Raw genomic sequence first — 19,664 nt, forward strand, 5'->3', positions numbered from 1 at the left:
GAGATCTATTTCATAGCAACATATGGTATGGACAGGTTTTCAGATGTATTTTTTTAAGGGACTGCTTTTTCCCTATTGTGTGGAATATAGTGTGCCTGCAAGTGGATTTGACAGTTAAAGATTTTAAAAGCAGTCTATGGAATTAAAACACTCCTTCTATTAGGTGTTGATATTTTATGTCCTATAGCTTGTGTTTTAATTGCACTGCATAGTATGGGTCCCTCCTGACTAACCTCATACCCTACTGATATTATGAAGAACTCAGTGCTCATTAACAAATTCCTTTTCTTCACAGATCTTTGCTGACATTATTTTAAAGCACCAGAAGTCAAATCCTGCTCTTAAGTACTGTGGACTCACAACTGTGCAATGGGAAACAGAATTCACTTTTTGTTGTTTAATACATTGCTACGGTGTAACAATACACATTCACGAGCTTTCACTAGTACATCGAAATGAAGTCATTGCTAAAATGCTTAACTGACATCTCTAATAAATGAGAACTATTTTACCTTTCTCCTCCCCATGCAAATGTTTTCTTTTGAAGCATTTCCCCTTTTGTTTTGAAATGCAAGAAAATCTGACCTCTATCAACTCTAGCAAGTTTTTTAATACTCCACAGCACCTAAGGAGAGGTTGTTAATCTCCAGTCCCAAACTCATCATTTTAAAAATAAATTTGGACAGCACCTTCCAACCCCAAAGCACTTCACCGATATTGTATATACCAGCACCACTGAAATACAGTTACCTGTGTGGTGGAGGATGAGCGCCAACTGGTGCATAGAACTTGGTGCCCAGGGGCGAAGATGGAGGAGGAAATTCCACCAGGAATAGCAGGGCAAGTCCTTCATTTGGCTGGTGCTATGTGGCCTTTGATGTTCAGACAGAGAAAGCAAAAAACACAGATTTTTATAAAGAATCCCAAACAATAAAGGATTGAAAGCTAAGTCAACCCTCTTAGGAAGGCAAATTCAAAATTATTAATAGGAAATACTCTTCAAACAAAGTACAATTATACTGTGGAACTCACAAACAAATTCTTGGCTTCAGTGAGATTCTAGCAAGATTAAAGGAGGGACTGCCCATATATATATGGATAAGACAAATCTTCAGAGTTATTAGCAGATGACCACATTTGCCTTCCATGGTGTTTTTGATCCTTTTTCTGACAGCAGTTAGTACCAAAGGCTTCAGAGACAGTATGTAGGACTAGATGGGCCATGGCTCTGATCCAGTCCAGCAATTCCTACATTCCTATATTACAGCGTGTTTAGGAATTCTTTATCTGATGCTTAAGCTACTAAGCCAATCCTCTATAGGATGTTTCCCCAGCTGGAAACTTCTAATATCCTCAATACAAGCTATTATAACTTTTCTGATTTAAAAATATTTTACATATGTCTATTTAAGATTACTGCAAGTCAGTAGCAATTACCCTTCACTTCCCAGGTGTGTGGTTTGTAATTCACGTGTAATGATTATTCCATCAAGGATTATTTTAAAATACTATTTTACTCTGAAAAAGTGACTCTATAAAAGTGGCACCATGTTTGTTGTGTCTCTGATTTCATGTGAACTGGATTCAGTTTCTAACTTAAAACAGACTTTCTCTGGCAGCTTGGCAAACTTAATGTGAGCTCCAAGACCCAGTCCTCCTCTATGGCACTAGTAATAGACATTCTGCAGGACAAATTAAGTCTTCAATGACATCTATAGAATCTCACTGCTTTTAGTAACTTTGCACAGAGCTAGTAGTCTGGAACCTAGCAAACAAGTCTGAACACAATGCACAAGGAGGAACAGAATCATGATTGTGTCTGCTAAGCTGTGTTGACTACCAAGAATAAAATCAGTGAAACTTTGTGTCAGGAGTGCAACTCTGAACAAATTAGGAGCAAATCTATTAAGAAGGTGCTACTTTCATGTATTTAATTTTTAGAGTAGAACTCCATTTCAAAACACTTTTATCCTGAAATATTAAATAAAAACATGTTACAGTTTTATCCAATAGTTCTGCTTGATGGTACATATCCTAGGATGTGCATTGTCTCTGAATACTAAGAGTAGCTGTAATGGCTTAGTATGATTCAGCTGGCATTGAAATAAATTGCAAAAAAACTCGCACTGTGTGTAAATCTGGCTTCACTGTGGGCCTCCTGTTGCTGCCTATACAAAATATTTAGGCAAACTGTGAAGGAGATTCTTAAATCTTCTCCTGTTTTGTCTTACAGATGTACAAAACACCTAGGCAATGCTATATAAAACTTCCACTATCTCATGAGAAAATTAAGATTGAAATAAGCACTCTATAGTCAGAAAATACCAAAGATAAGACTGCGTAAACATACTTCTACCACATTATGTCCAGGCATTATTTATATGACCCACTAGCACCACCACAAGACTCCTCCTATACATAAGCTCAACATACACGTTTACTTCGGATTTCCTGCTTTAGAGGTTTTTTTTTAAAATACAGGCTTATGATATTTGTGATGCTCTGATTCAGTGTCATCTGGGAATGGGTGGTACTAAAGGAGATAAAACTTAAACAATGGTCCTGCAGCATCTTTGAGTCTAACAAAAAATGTAGATGGTATCATGAGCTTTCGCAGGCACCATCCCATCATTCATCTGAAGAAGTGGGTCTGTGCCCACGAAAGCTCATGATACCATCTACATGTTTTGTTAGCCTAAGGTGCTGCAAGACCATTCTTTTTTTTCCCCAGTTACAGGCTAACATGGCTACCCCCATGAGACTTCTAAAGGAGATAAGATATAAATTCAGGACATGTGTGACAGCTAGAGCAGAACACAGAATAGGTACCAGTAAGACTTATCAGGCCAACCTCTTCATTCAAATCTTTCCTTAAAATATATGTTTTTGATCATCCACTAAAGACAGACATGTACCATTAAAAAAACTTCTATGGCTTTCAGATAGGTCATTGGATAAGGAGCTAAGGGGGTAGATAGTTCTACAGCCACCATAAAAACTCTCACTGGCAATAATGGGTTTAGGGTCAGGCTACAGCCACCATAGAAACTCTCACTGGCGATAATGGGTTTAGGGTCAGGCTCTGTGCATCTGAACTGCATTATCTAATAGAGAACCCAATCTTGCAGTTGATTCTGGATGACTGTCAGGCAGACTGCCACACCTGAGTGGAATGCAATGGACAACACTGGAGGTACTTACAGGTACAAGGTGCTCTCACCTAGGCCATGTTTATATTTACTGCAGTGGAGATGGCTCTTCTAGCATTCAATTTAGCGCTTTTAGTAAGGACCTGCTGGGAGTGCCCCAGTCGACACCAGTACTCCTTGATTTGTGAAGTATAAGAGAAGTTGACAGGAACAAACCTCCTACTGTGGAGATGGCACCAAGGTATATTGACTACAGCTACGTTATTTACATACCTGGAGTTGCGTTCCTTAAGCTGACCTTTCAGGTGTAGTATAGACCTGGCCCTAGTGTCAATAGCAGGATTGGAGCTTTAGGATCAAGTATTGGGAGTCAGGGAGCAAATCTTACTCTGGTCTACATAGTGATCAAGTTAAGGACACAAGACACACTGGATATTGCAGACAAAATACATTTTTATACAAAAAATTCTTTATTGGCTGTACTACAAATAGCTGTACAGAGTGTAAACTTTACTGTATCACCTGACAGTTGAATAATTTTGGAGGAACAGTTATTAAGCACCTTCATTTCAGCACATTTTTGGTATTTACAGTTTTAAGACATATTAATGTCTTAAATACAATGTGAATACAATGAATTAAAAGTTATAAAAAGTTACACAAAACCCTTTATATGGAGTTTAATATTTTTGTGATAAATACATAATTAAAAAGAAAATGGTCAGATAGTTCAAGCTCAAAACTGGCTTGGCTAAAACAATATTATAATCCAGAGGAAAATGGCTTCGATTTTTTTCCACTATAGCTTGGGGTTTTTATTGTAATTTATCTCTGAGACCAAGAGATTATAAAGACAGCTATTTGGATACATAATTCTCATGATCAAGTTTTGTTCTTCTATTGCAAATAAGCTACCCTGCCAGTAGCAACAGGAGCAAAAGTTAAATCCTGTTCCCAGAAATGGTCGGTGGTAGCGGGGCTTTTTTAAAGTGTTTTATTATTAGAATGTGTAATTTGTTGTGAAATCTGTGCTGGATTTTCCCAACTGCTCTGCATGCATTGCTGTCAGGGGAGTCATGCTCCATCTTCACATTGATTTCCAGCATAGATGTTTTGCCCTTGCTGTAAACAAACACATGAACAGGGCGCTTTTTAAAAAAATTTTTTTAAAGCCCTGTGATATTATCAAAAGTATTGTCTAACAAATACTCAACTGTCATGGTTATTTATGGTGTGCAAGAAAACAAAATATCCAGGATTGTCAAAAGGGGAAAAAAATTGGTAGGGCAAAATTGAAATGTCATTTTTAAACTTAAAAAAATAACACCACAAAAATAGGAAATTGAAACACTGTTTAAAGAATCCTTCATAGCATCCCTTTGAAAGTATCACCAATCAATCAACATTCTTTACTGAGTAACTGAAATTGGGATCTATATCCCAAGTCCCAACTTTTAGAGATATCTAAAAGCTATTGATTACCTGTCTACTAGCACCACAAAAAAATAAATCTCTTATGGGAAAATCCAGGGAAAATTTCACAATACCCACTAAAGTTGTGCTGGCATTAAGATAATTGCACACAGTATAAGAAGGCACTATCAACTAGTACAGGAGCTATACCAGTACTAAAGCATACTGGTTAACTTCCTGTAACATTATTAACAGCCATAAAGCAAAGGCTTGAGAGAGGAGCTTTAAGGTATAAACTTAATGTTGCCAATTAATGTTCTTACCCCCTCACTGACCACTCTTTGAAGCCCAGACTTACTGCCTAACTTTAAGGTGAATTTGCAACCCAGTGCGCTTATGCTGGGCTACAGCATTCCATTCTGTGGCTTAAATCACTGTGTGCACCAATGCACAGGAATCAGCGGTGCTGAAAATTCCAATCTCTCATGCACATCGGGATTCAAGACACCCCATAAAACACTATGCACAATAATTTCAAAGGGAAGTTCAGAGCCCAGCACATGAGCAAATGAGCCCCCATGCTCCTCTTTAAAAGCAAGAACGTGATGCTGCATGGAGTGGGATCTCTCTGGGCAGCACAGACTTACCTGAATGCCACCATGCTATGGGGTGGGTGGGTGGGTGGGTGTGTGTGTGTGGTGGCTTGCCCCCTGTAAGCAGCATGGAGCTTATCTTTACTGTCTTCATTTTATGCCAAGAGCTGTGAACTATTTACAGTACTTTTCCAAAGGGAGACTCTGTTCTCACACATTTCCTGGTTTAGCGCTCAGTTTCTTTCTATACAATCCACTCCAACCGTGTTGTCAGGACAGCGGCAAGAGCGGCTTTGTGGGGTGGCCAGGCATAAATGAGTACAGCCTCCATTATTCACCGTGCAATAGTTATGCCCTATAAAAGAACAGGCACTTATATATAACAAAGGCTTGTAGGGTAAATCAGTTCACAGAAGAAAAAACAGGAACATTACAGAAAATAAAAACCACCCTAGAATTAGAGATGCAACTGCTTTACTTTTGGTTTCTGACTGATGAGATCCTTAGTGCGTATCATCCCTAATACCCATCAGATACCAAGTACCAATCTGGGTATCATGCAGTGAAACAGGTAGCAGGAGTTTGGAATTGGGGATGATGTCACAATGGGTGGGGAAAGGCCCACAGAGAGCAACAGTGATGGTACAGGAAAGGAAAAGAGTTTCTAAGACTGGTTACAGGCAACACGAAAGATTATACTTAAAATATACTTAAAATCAATTGCACAGAGAGAAAAGGAGAGGATCAAGTCCAGAACCCTCAGAGACATCATGCACATAAGCAGAAAGGGGAGATGAGGAGCTATTAAAGGAGAGGGTGAAGGAAGGAGAGGGCAAAGGCGTATTCAAGCAAAACAGAGTAAGTGAGAAAAGTCAGTGAGTGCTGGAAGCCAACGGGAGGATGTGGAAGAGAGTATATCAAAAGTAGTATATGGACCAAAGCTGACGAGTTCACAGAGTGGAAGGTCATTAGTGACAATGTTTCACTTTAATGATGAGGGAGCAGCCAGATTTGAGGAGCCTGAGACAGCAAGAGTTACCTGTATCTCTAGGCTCTGAGGGGCAGGGAATTGGGATAGTATTTAGAGACGAAAGTCAGATTTAAAAAAAAAAAAAAAAAAAAAAAAAAAGGACACAAAAACACGTTTGAAGAGAGAGACAGAAACACACAGATATGAAGCACAACAATGAAAGCTATCTGTGAAAAAATGTGAAAATCTCAAATTTATTTAGATGTTTCTCTTTGGGACAAGGACACTCTCTTTGTTATATAACTACATTGCTTAGCACAGTAGGGCCGTAAGGTGCTACTGTAATATATATTAAAAACATTTAAACATGTTTCTTCTTATATACTGCAATATGTATAAAAACCATGTAGCAAGGGGAGAGCACTATACACGCATTCTTTTTCATGCTAAATAAGCACCTACATTAAATCACTCCAAATCAAGAGTAAAATATCCTTTAAACCCAAGCCCTGTCACAAAAACATACCTTAGATTTTGTTAGTCTTTGCTGGAAAGAAACATCTCACAAATCTAGCATCTAGCATTCTAAAAACAGCCATACTGAAATTTGGCCAGAAATAACAAGACCAAACAGTGGCATTATTTCCCAGAAAAATAAAAATTGTTATTTCAAGGATATTAATTTCATCCTTCGAGCCTCTGTTGCTCAAGTTAAGTATGAAGATGAGGAGAAATAAATAATGCTGTTCCTCTGAAAAGAATGACCATCACTATTACCATATTTCCAAAATTCACCAGAGACTTTTGGAATGCATGAATATTTAATTATATAAACTCAATGATTTCACCTATTTTATCACCTACGGCAGCCTTAACTCTTCCTTTTCTAAAAACACAGGATTATTGAGCCCAGTTAGAAGACCAAGATACTACTATAGCTATGAGCTTAAAATAAAATGAGGCCTAACTAATGCCACTGGGGATGGATAAAACAATTTGTTTACTTGATTGACAATTGTGTGTAATATTATAAAGGTGCCTAAACTATTTCCATAGCGTAGATCCCATCTTAAGGGGCAGCGTCTTATGCAAACAGCTGCCTTCCCATTCATGACTGAGCAAACCGCTGCCTCCTCTCCCATTCATCACTCAGTAACATTCCTCTGGTGGCGAGAGCAATTGCTTACATGGAAAGAATTGTATTTTTAGCATCTGTTAATGTTAAGAGATGGAAGCCATGTGACCAGTGTGCTCTACGCTGACCAATAGCAAGTACTCTTTGGGCCACTACTTTGGGAACTACATACAGGTGACTTAATTCATATTCCATAACTACTGGAGAAACATAGGGATTTTGCGATTACCTTGTGGGCACTGAGCAAAAGCTGTGGTTATTCCATAAAGACGGGAACGTTTGTAAGGCTGGAAGTTATCGTTTTCTTTTGAAATTGTGCGATCCACAGCTACAACAGCATCCCTACAGTATACAAAAGAAATGTTTAAAGGTAAGTGAGAGCTATCCCTTAAGATGACCTCAGAATTGAAAAAAAGTAGAAGAGGAAGCACCAAATACCTTATTACATTTTAGCACCCTGCCTGCTTGTAATGCTGAAATATACAGGATGAGCAGAGGGATAGCCAGCAGCCTCACACGTGACCCAGAACTGCTTGTTATAGAATCCCACTTTTTCTGGACAATCCTAATATGCCACAGCCCTGATTCTGGGGAACAGAAGAGGGATCTCCTAGAACGGTGGTCATCATCTGGTAGATCGCGGTCTACTGGTTGATCGCAGGGACTCTGAGTCGATCTTTAGCTCCTTCTGGACTGCGCGCCTGTGCACAACTAATTTTGAATTGATACTCTGTGCGGAACAGCTACTCATGGAGCAGCAACACGTGTGAGTAGCTGTGGTGGGATCTGTTGAGTCAGGAGGGCTGAAACACCCTGGCCAGCTGGCTATGGCAGAGGAAGCTGCGCCGCACTCCAGCCGATTGGTCCGCTTTCCCTCTGCTCCGGCCCATGTGGAGCGTGGTGCACCCTGTCTGAGTGCCATGGCCAGCTGCCCGGACAGGCGATCCTCTTTGCTCCAGCCCAGCTGCTCTGCGCTCAGCCGGGGGAGGTTGCGCCATGCTCCTGCTGGCCGGGAAGCCCTTCCTCTTTGCTCCTGCCCAGCTGGAGCAAGGTGCAGCCTCCCCGGGCTAAGTGCGGTGCAGCTGGGCTGGCGCAAAGAGGAGCAGCTGCCCGGCTAGCTGACCATGGTGTTCAGTCCAGGTGTACCACGCTCTACCTGGGCTGGAGCAGAGAAGTTGCCCAATTAGCTGGAGTGGGGCGCAGCCTCTGCTTCTGCTGAACATCGTGGCTAAGCAAAGAGGAGGGCTGCCTGGCCAGCTGGTCATGATGTTCAGCCCAGGTGCACCCTTCTCTGAGGGAGGGGGGAGTCGGCTCCAGAGGAGGTGCCCGCTGGGGCTTCTCTGCTCTGTGGTGGGGGAGGGAGGAGTCTTGGGAGGAGGCGAGTGCAGGGGACTCCCTGTTCCCATTGGCCCCCTGCCCCAGAACCCTGCCCCCGCCCCAGAACCCTGTCCCTTGCCCCCACTGCCACCCTGTCCCAGCACCCACTAATACCCTTTCCCAGTACCATGTCCCCTGCTCCCACCAGCACAGTTGGGGCCACATTAGTGATCCTTTGGAGTTTTGGGGGGAGGTTTTTTTTTAATCCCCCTTGTGTGGCCCCAACTGAGTTTTCTGAGAGTCAGTGACCCCTGACTCAAAAAGGTTCCCTGCCCTTCTCATAAATAAAGACAATGCAGAAACTTTTTGTGCTTGACATAGTATTTTATTTAAAAATGAAGTCTGGCCAACAAACCCCCAAGTGGGGCCAAGCCCTCATCTGGCCACAGCATTATAACACTCCTGAACCCACCAGACACTAGATCTGAGCCTATCATACACTGGAACCCTCTGCCCTGAACCCCTCACATACTCAAATTCCTGCACCCTCACATCCACAAGCCTGTGGCTGGCTTAGTGGCCCAACCCTCCAACTGACCCCAACACTCCTGAGCCGGCGTCCCCTTCTCCACCTCCTCTTGCATCCAAATTTCCTCCCAGAGCTTGCATCTCTCACCCCTTCCTACACCCAAATCCCTCATTCCCACCCCAGAGCCCACACATCCTGTCTCAACCCAGTGAGGGTATGGCTAGACTGCAGGGGTTTTTCCAGGATTCCAGAGATATCCCGGAAAAACTCTTCTGCATCCAGGGATGTGTTTGTTCTTCCGTTTTTTTAGTGGAAGAGAAAACATGCTCTTTCAGTAACCCCTATACTCCTCGTTCCACGAGGAATAAGGGGGTTGCCAAAAGAAGAGGTTTTTTGGACATTTGGTCCAGTCTAGACAGGCCAAAGGTTGGAAAAATCTCTTTCCACAGAAGAATCAGAAAAAAAAGTGCAGTATAGAGTGTATAAGGGCTGGGGATAGCAAGTGATGGAGAGGAGGAAAATATAGAGGGCAAGGCTTCAAGTAAGTGGTGGGGTCTTGGGGGAAGGGGTGGGGCAGTAGATCTTCGCTTGTTCTGAGATTTAAAAAGTGATCTTGGGTGTATAAAGGTTGGAGACCACTGTTCTAGAAGTAGGGTAGAAGACTTTTTTCGTGGGAAGGAAAAGTAAACAGAGTGTTCAGTTTGACAGCATTCCTTAATGGAACAAGTTTATTGGTAATTTAGATACTCTTCTCCCCTACAATATTATTCCTGGCATGGCCATAATGGAATGGTCCACTGTAGTGGACAATGTTTCACTTCAAGAGGAATCTGACATTCAGAAGAGTTCAGCCATTCAGGTGCAGCTGCCTGAAGTCAACAAAAGAGGACTGGCTGGCAGAATGGTGACATTTTCTACTTCTCATTTCTAAAAAGCATTCTGAAATATTATTTCCTAGATATTGAGTTCAGCCTTGGAAAACCTTAGTCATGTGAATCCCCCTTACTCCTAAGTAGCTTTGTTGAAATCAGCAGAGCTATTTGTGCAAGAGTGTGCAGATACAGTCACAGTCACACGTTTGTATGGATTAAAAACAAGTTATTGGTATTTTAAAAACATTTAGTCTGGAATATAATCTGCAAATTCTAGTAAAGTCTATGCCTGTATCATAACGTGGCAAAGGCCTAAATCACTTCTCTCTTGCAAACAAAAAGAAGTTTTGTCAACAGCTAAAATGTTTTCTTCTTATTACGGACTGAACATTTACATACCAATAAGTGTAAGAAGAGCCAAAGAAAGTACTGCTGTAAGATGTATTAAAGGACCCCCTTATATTAAACCTATTCCTGTCACATTCAATGTTAAAGCATCTTCTTACAGAAGAAATTATTAAACTGAGCAACCAGTTAACTAAGAACATTAATGCATCCAACTCTAAATTTCCATTACTCTCTGCCTCAGCTGATTGCCAGGAAAGGAAAAAAACTCTCAGGAAGAATACATGTACTGCCAAGAGAACAGGCAGAGTGAACCTCAGTTTCTATCAGGCAGAAGATCAGATTAAAATACAACTACATAATTTCTTAAACAGATAACCTACCTCCTCCAGTCTGTATAATATAAATTCTTCCCATAGCTTGTAATACTAAAAGGATACTGAACTCCTTCAAGGACCTTTCGTCGACCAAGCTGACTGGGGTTCATACATTCCACCCTCTTGGTGCCTGTATACAGTAAAACAATTTAGTCTTTGTCTATGATAAATAGTTCTTTTGTGGGAGGGAAAACACAATGATATAATCAAAAGAGCATATGTAGAGTATAATTTCCTCAAAGTCCTCCTCCGCCCTACCCAGCGACATTCTTGTCCAGATCACATCTCCCTCTATGCCGAGAATTAAGGTTTTTATAAAGGTGTCTCATTTATTCCTATGTGCCCACTTTGGTATCAGTGTTTTATGCCTGTGGGACTCGGTTAGAGCCACAGAGGAAGGTGCATACAGCTCATTGTCTGGATGGTCAGTAGGATTAAAAGATTACAGCAACAGCTGCTGAAGATTGCTAGGAACAATTTGTGGGTATACGACAGGTTTTGCTCATGAATAGTGCAGGCCTGACCACCCTGGAGATTAAAAGATGACTTCTCCACAGAAGAGTTCCAGCATAGGGGCAACAGGGAACGCTTTTCCATAGTGCCTCAACAGTGTACTTTTACTCTAAGCTGGGGAGAAAGCAATTCTGTGAGTGTGAAGGCAGCTAACCCTAAGTTCCCATTCAATTCCATGCTTCTCTACTAGGGCAACATTCTAATAGGGCAAAATGGATGATCTGGGTAACTACAGTCTGGTTAGCCAGATATCAGTCCTGCGCAAAGGTAATGAAAAAGCTGATAATTATTAAAGAATTAAGGGATAAGAATGGAATGAATGTCAGTCAAAATGGTTGCCTGAGTCCTTCAGGGTGCGGGATGGTAGTGTGGCGGGTGCAGGATTCAGGGCAGGGCCTTAGAGATGTGTGTGAGGACAATACAGGAGGCTAGGGTGGTGCAAGAGTGAGGGCTGGGGAGTGAGGAGGGACTCAGAGTAGGGGGTCCCATTTGGCACAAGCTTAAGTTTTTAAAATGAACCATATGTGCCATTATTTTTTTGGCAACTATGGTGATTACAAAACTTTTTTTTTTTGCATTTCTGTTTGCTGTCTACTTCCTGTATGCATTTTGAGTTTTCTATTTAATCTAGTATATATTTTAGAGAGTTTGATTGATCAAGAACACCTCCTACATGGTAAAAGCTAGGACCACTGAGGCAATTCCATTCCAGACACAACCAAATGCTTGTGTTGCTTTAAGTTATAATAAAAGGAAGTTGTATACTAAATCTGGTAGTCCTAGCTCTTACCATTTAGGAAGAGTTCTTCATCAAACAGACAAACTCTCCAAAATATATATAGATGACACATTAAATAGATGAAGACTGCTAGCTGGCAGATCTCAAAAGTAATTGTCAATTGGGAACTGTCATCAAGTTGGGGGTATTTCTAATAGAATTCCAGAGGGTGTGGTGCTAGAGCTGATGTTGTTCAACTCACCAGAAGTAAATATAAAATCACTGCATATACAATTTGTACATGACACAAAGATTGGGCCAATGGTCAATAATTGTGAAGATACATGGCAGTTATACAGAACAATATGGTAAGATGTGCCCATTCAAACAAAAAAAAAGTGTTAATTCAGCCAAATGCAAACATATATGTCTATGAACACGGAATGCAGACCATACCTATGGAAAGGGGGCTGTATCCTGAGAAGCAGCAACTTTAGAAAGGATTTAGGGGCAACAGTAGAGAAACAACTCATCAGGAGCTCCCAGTGAAATGCTGTGAGGAAACAGACTAATGCCATCCTTGGATGCATAAATATGGGGGTAGCAAGGAGGCGTAGAGAAAAGATTTTACGTTGGTACATGACACAGGTGAGATGGACACTAAAATACTGCACACAATTGTGGTGTGCACATGTTTAAAATGATGTTGAAAAATTGGAACGGGTGCAGAGAAAAGCCACAAAATAGTATTCAAAGGCTGGAGAATGATTTAAGTCTCTCAGTAAAAGAAATGTATCTATTTAACTTATCAAAAAAGATTGAGAGGTAACTTTACTACAGTGTATATAAGTACCTTCACAGAGGAGAAAATACTGGGTATTAAAAGAGTCTAGTGGAGAAAGATATAACAAGTATGAATGGCTGCAAGCTAAAACTACACAAATTCAGATTAGAAATCCGGTACCAGTTTTTAACAGTGAGGGTGATTAACCACTGGAACAAGCTACTAAGAGAAGTTGTAAATTCTCTATAATTTGTTGCCTTCCAATGAAAACTGGATAGCTTTATGGAAGACATGTTTTAATCAAACACAAGTGACTGGGCTCATTCCAGGGATAACTGGATGGAGTTCTATAGCTTTTAATATACAAGTCAGACTAGATGATCTAATGGCCCTTTCTGACCTTACCCTCTATGAATACCCAATTCCCTATATCGAGGGCTAAATATGAATTAAAATATACTTGCTTACAGCAAACAAAAAAATAAGTCTACAGCATTTGTAGCACTTTCTCTTTTCAGAACTAGAATCCTTCAGTTGGGGACCTACTTTTGGTGAATCAGCCAGAGAGAATATGTCTCTCAAGCCTGAGAAAAGACAAAGTCCAAACAACTCAAAGGATTTGTTCATGAGTCATGCTGTGAATCTTAGCACTTGTTACCGTGTGTAGTCTGTTATACATTATGATGACACATTTCAGCACTTCTCTTTACCTGCATCAACCCAGCACAGCATTGAGGAGTAAGTATCAAATGTCAACCCATTTGGTAATCCGAGATCATCTTTAACAAGAATCTTTCTGTTTGTGCCATCCATGTATGAAGTTTCAATTTTAGGAGCATCCCTATTCCAGTCAGTCCAGTAAAGATTTCTAGAAAGAAAGAAAAGGCAAAAAAGTTAAAATAGCTGATCAAGCACAAGTGTTGTTTTTTTAACATAAGGAAAACTTTTAAGGAAAAAAAAAAAAAAGGAAATAGAGAACATTTAGACAGAGTGTCAGAAAGTAGCATATCTGATTTCAATAGAAGGGGATACTTGAAGTACAGTGAAGTGGCATCCGTTTAAAATTGCTTTTCCAGCATTGTGTAGAAGCTCATTTACCATGTGCACAAAAGAAAAATCTATTTCAACAATACAAAGTCAGTCCAGGTATAAATAAATTGCTCTGCAGAGTTCTCCTCCCCTCTACCGACTCTCAGGGGGTATGTCTACACTACCCCGCTAGTTCGAACTAGCGGGGTAATGTATGCATACCGCACTTGCTAATGAAGCCCGGGATTTGAATTTCCCGGGCTTCATTAGCATAAGCGGGGAGCCGCCATTTTTAAATCCCCGCTGCTTCGAACCCCGTGTAGCGCGGCTACACGGGGCTCGAACTAGGTAGTTCGGACTAGGGTCCTATTCCGAACTACCGGTACTCCTCGTGAAACGAGGTGTACCGGTAGTTCGGAATAGGCACCCTAGTCCGAACTACCTAGTTCGAGCCCCGTGTAGCCGCGCTACACGGGGTTCGAAGCAGCGGGGATTTAAAAATGGCGGCTCCCCGCTTATGCTAATGAAGCCCGGGAAATTCAAATCCCGGGCTTCATTAGCAAGTGCGGTATGCATACATTACCCCGCTAGTTCGAACTAGCGGGGTAGTGTAGACATACCCAGGCTGATTAGTGGGAGAATTCAGCACACATTCATGGGTTTACCTGGGCTTAATTCAACACATATATATATATATCTCAGTATAACCGTGAAGCATATTTATCAACAGATCAAAATCAAAAGCAGCACTACCGAGTTTAGGGTGCTGTGTAGACACACCCTCAGTTACATCTCTTTTCACTAGGCCTGGATTAGGGCTGCAATGTTATGGTGCTGCTGCAAGAGGTCAGTGCAAAAGAAAAAAAAAGAAAAAAAGAAAAAGAAAAAGAAAGAAAAAAGACAAAATGCAGTTGGTGGGTCACCTTATTACACAGCTGGGGAACCGCTTGCTTACTTCATCATAATGAACATTTGTTTTATCCCTCTCGAAGTCACATATTGCTTGTTAATTCTGAGCAGCAGTTCTGGGAAGGTTATTTGTTATGGAGGTTACTTTATGGGTATGATTTTAATTGTTATATGCTGCTGAGGGTAAAGATAGGAATTTTAAACAATGAAAGAAATAGAGTCCTAAGAAGACATTAGGAAAAATGTGCTAAACGAACGAGATATTTCCATAAAATTCATAGGAACAAGTGAGTGTAATAGAGCAAATATGGACCATTATACAGTGTTCATCCCTTAGCACTTGCCACTTGTCTTTGTTTTTGTAGATAGACAACATAATGCACATAGGGCAGTTTAAGTCAGACCTTAAAATAAAACTGGCCAGGGCTTACGGGTGAGCACGGTAGCTGACATGTTTCATTACACAGATGAATTTTCAAACTTTTGGAAGAGTCTTGGTGTTTGTTAATTAGAAGGCTGTTCCGAGTATACCAGTGTCAGAAAAAACACAATTATCAGGTGTAGGTAAAGGAGACAGAGAGAATGAATGGGAAATGTGAAGGCCAGGAATAGATAAGGGCAGAGATGTAGACAGAACTAATCCAGTTTTTTGTAAGTAAGTAGAGCACTGGAAATATGGCTGCTATGTGGAAAAAAAACAGCAAGAAAATGCTTATTCTAATCCAATGTTTTAATTGCTAATAAAAAAGAATTACAGGCAGTCCCCGAGTTACGCGGATCCGACTTATGTCGGATCCGCACTTACGAACGGGGCTTTCTCGCCCCGGAGCTCGCAGGCAGTGGGACCGCCCAGAGCGCAGCGGTCCCGCCACCTCGAACTCCGAGGCGAGAAAAGCTGGAGACCGTCTCCAGCAGACCAGGGTCACCGGGAGCAAAGCCGCAGCGGCAGCGGGACCCCTCCGCCTCCCCGGCTTTGCTCCGGGTGTCCCTGGTCTGCTGGGGATCATCTCCATCAGACCAGGGACACCGGGAGCAAAGCCGCGGAGCACGCGGGCAGCCCAGACGTGCTGCCGCTGTCCCGCTGCCGGCGTGTTCCGCGGCTTTGCTCCCCGTCTCCCTGGTCTGCTGGTCTCCAGATCAGGGAGATGCAGAGCAAAGCCGCGGAGGACCCGGGCGGCAGGACCGCGGTGCGTCTCGGTCCCCCGCCTGTGTCTCCCTGGTCTGCTGGGGGAGGGGGGGCGCAGCTAGTACGCCCCCCCCAGCAGTCCAGGCTTTTCTCCGGACGCCTGTGGTAGAGCAGCTGGGGCGCTGCCGGTTGATCCCGCAGCGCCTCTCTGGGCGCTACTGGACCAACCCGGCAGCACCCCAGCTGCTCTGCCCCAGGCGTCCTGATTCAGCCGCTGCTGGTCAGTTTCAGCAGCGGCTGAATCAGGATGCCTGGGGCAGAGCAGCTGGGGTGCTGGTGGATTGGTCCAGTAGCGCCAAGGAGTGGCGCTACTGGAGCAACCCAGCAGCACCCCAGCTGCTCTGCCCCAGGCGTCCCCAAGTCAGCCGCTGCTGAAACTGACCAGCACTGACTACAGGAAGCCCGAGGCAGAGTTGCTCTGCCCCGGGCTTCCTGGAATCAGCCACTGATCAGTTTCAGCAGCAGCTGACTTGGGGATACCTGGGGTTCTTAAGTTGAATCTTTATGTAAGTCGGAACTGGCGTCCAGATTCAGCCTGTTGAAACTGATCAGAGGCTGATTCCAGGAAGCCTGGGGCAGAGCAACTCTGCCTCGGGTTTCCTGTAGTCAGCTGCTGGTCAGTTTCAGCAGCGGCTGAATCTGGACGCCAGTTCCGACTTACATACAGATTCAACTTAAGAACAAACCTACAGTCCCTATCTTGTACGTAACCCGGGGACTGCCTGTATTGTGCCTGGGGAAAAATGCTTCTAAAGCATTCTGAAAGAAATTTTCATTCCCCCAATAAAGCACCTAGTAATATATTACTTTATAGAAGGATTTTTGGGACTGAAAAAAGGATATTGAAGCTTTATATCAACATATGAAGACAGTGTTAAAAGGTAGATGGTTTTAGAAAATATACATAAAATATGTATTAAAAACAAATGTGTCTATAAACTATCTATATACCCTCTCACAGAATCTGTTACTATGGCTCTTGGGTTCACCAGATCACTGTTAAACAGCACTAGGCGCTGGGTACCATCCAGTCTGGCCACTTCTATTCTATCAAGGTGAGAGTCAGTCCAGAAAACGTTGCGACCGAGGTGATCTATTGCTATTCCTTCAGGACTTCCCAAGTCTGGAACAGAACAAAGAAAACACAACAAACAATAAGTTTGTTTCCTAATATAGTTATATTAAACACTCAACAGTTATTTCAGCTTTAGAAGCAAAGTTTCCATTCAGTAATTTTCCTAACGCCTGTCCAATCACAATTAAGGTCAACAGACCATGAAATACAGAGTATGTTAACTTGCTATAAGAGGAATACAAGTTGTGCCTTACAAAATTTAAAAATAGATTACAAAAACCTATTTGTAAGGCATGCACTTCTACAAAAGAGCTCTTTAATTGGCACCTGAAACAACAACAAAAGTGACTAGATATATTGATTCACTATTGATCAGAGAGAAAATTAAAGGTCATGCCGGTAGTTAATGCTTGAGGTAAATAGGGCTCTTCATAGGTTTAGGGATCAATTCAAATGGTACATCTAGCAGGACTGGCGCCCCAGGTCAAGGACAGAGTACAGGTTTCCTATGCTAACCACTAGGTATTGCTGCCTCCCACAGAATACAAGCTGCAGTCACAATCTAAGCCTCCTATAAGTGTTTTGTTAACAATTCAATGACAATTTTAAATTAGTTTTAAAATACACCAAAGCCCAGCAGAAAGACTCCGATTGATTTTAATGGGCTTTGGATCAGATTTTTGGGCTGCTACAGGAGTGTAAACAGCAAGAAAAAAAATCAGAGTTAGCAAGCCTTTTTATTAATTAATAATATTTGTAACAAGAAAGCTAAACAAGTTTGTTAGCCAAAGAGAATAAACAGAAACACATCCTAACCTGGAGTTTTTTTTTTTTTTTTTAAAACAAATTAAAGACCCACACCCCAAACCAGGACAACTTTATTCCAATATAGTCACGTTTCTCAAACTGTGGGTCCCGACCCCCCTGGGGGGTCGCGAGCAACTTAGAGAGGGGTTGCAGCAACTTAGAGGAAGGCCGCGAGCAACTTAGAGGGGGGTTGCGGTGTCACAAACTTTGAGAACCCCTGCAATATAGTAATGTTAATACAAAAATAGGTGTACAGTGTAGACCTTAGAACAGGGGCGGGGAACCTTTTTTGGGTAGGGGACCTCTGACCCACAGAAAAATCAGTTGGGGGCTGCACATAAGTAAAAAACCCTCACTGCAGCCCCCGACTGAGAAGCAAAAAAACCCACATTCCACTCACACACCAGAGCCTATGGGGGACCAGACTAGTAGATTTTGTGTGCTCCGGCCCTGCAGTGGATAGCGGGGGGTGGGGGGTGGGGCTGGAGCACCAGTGCAGGCTCCACAATGTGGAGGGGGGAGCCTTGAGGACCGGATCCAGGCAAGCGGGGGCTGCATCCAGCCCCTGGGCCTGAGGTTCCCCACTGCTGCCTTAGAAGAATGGCTAATAGGGAAACGAACGCTTTTGCTCATCAGAACTGAGCTTGTTCTCTCTTCTAAGAAAACAAAATGGTCTTTGCAAAGATCAGGGTGGGCTTACCAGTGTGCACAAAAGGAGAAGAAACAATGCATTGTCAAAACTACAATGATATTTTTAAATTGTGACCAGTACAATATTTAGGAAGTAGTCAAGCTTAATAGTAATCTCCAAAGTGCTAACAGAATTAATCTTAAATAGCGGGATGGAATTTAGATGTAATTTTGGGTTTTGCAGAAGGATTTTGTTTGGAACATGTTTTAGTACTGTACGTGCATAGTTTTTCTTGGACAGTTATTTGTTCCAAAAACAACAGGAAATAGCAGACAATGATCTATTACCCTGGCCCCAGTGATTTCTCTCTAAAAAATAATAGGAGAAACAAATACTTTAAACATATAAATAAAGGCATGTTACAATTTCTTGAACTCAACCAGAAAAAAAACAACTGATCAACAACCTTGTTCTGCTGTTTTCAGGACACATTGCCCCATATTGAAGAACAGGCTGCACACAACTGAAGCTGAATGTAAATATAATTCAATTTCATGTGAATTCCAGAGGTATAAACTCTGAATGAACCAACAGGGCAAGATTCCATGGGGTTCTTTCAAAAGTGTCATAGTGACCTTTCATGAAAACCAGCTGCCGGGGAGGCTTTCAAAGGCAGAACTACCCTCCCCATTTCTGAATTTCAAAGGAAGATTAAATTAAATTACTTTGTCTATTCATTTTCACATTTATTCATTATTCAGCCATTAAATAAGTCTCATATTTCTCAATCCAAACTGGATTCCAGAGAGGAACACTTGGGCAAAACATTGAATGGGAAACCCCTGATCTGTGTTTATACTAATGAGAGTTATATTGGACAATCATCAGCAGAAGCTACACTGACTTTTCTGGGCATGTAACTTATTTGGGTTACAGAAATTTGCATGTGCTTGCACACAAGCACATGTTGTGTGTACATGCTGGAGCAGAGGGAGTGAACATGATGTGTAAATATAACTACCTCAGTCACTCCAAATTCTGTGAAGAACTGACCAATGTGTAGAGGGCAAATGTAAATTAGCTTCCTCCCCCAACTCCAAATCATGCTTCTATAGCCATTCATCTTTTGCTGAGGTCAGCAGGCAGTGGGAGCTGCCTCACATGGGCAGGAAGCCTCAATCCCACACCCAGGCACTGAATAGGAGGACTCCCGACTCCAATTAGTGGGGAAGAGGAGAGGGTAGAGGGTTAGAGATCTGCTGCCAATGGTTCCCAGGAGCCCTTCTCCATGGCACAATTCTATTTTGAGCTG

The 19,664-nt window shown here is 42.1% G+C and overlaps 1 protein-coding gene across 1 annotated transcript in view; it reads right to left on the reverse strand.

The window, feature by feature from the left end:
* Positions 1-3,596: 3,596 nt before the first annotated feature.
* The window catches only part of NID1 (nidogen 1), a 92,687-nt gene continuing 76,619 nt past the window's right edge, over positions 3,597-19,664 (reverse strand). Inside the window, exons 16-20 of the mRNA XM_075924803.2 lie at positions 16,791-16,962; positions 13,426-13,583; positions 10,707-10,830; positions 7,490-7,602; positions 3,597-5,510 (exon numbers count right to left, since the gene is read on the reverse strand). Of these exons, the coding sequence (XP_075780918.2) occupies positions 5,389-5,510; positions 7,490-7,602; positions 10,707-10,830; positions 13,426-13,583; positions 16,791-16,962 (689 nt within the window). The 3' untranslated portion in view covers positions 3,597-5,388. The remainder of the gene's footprint in view (positions 5,511-7,489; positions 7,603-10,706; positions 10,831-13,425; positions 13,584-16,790; positions 16,963-19,664) is intronic.

The sequence above is a fragment of the Pelodiscus sinensis genome, chromosome 3 (assembly GCF_052426305.1).
Source record: "Pelodiscus sinensis isolate ZL-2025 chromosome 3, ASM5242630v1, whole genome shotgun sequence".
In the NCBI taxonomy this organism is placed as follows: domain Eukaryota; kingdom Metazoa; phylum Chordata; order Testudines; family Trionychidae; genus Pelodiscus; species Pelodiscus sinensis.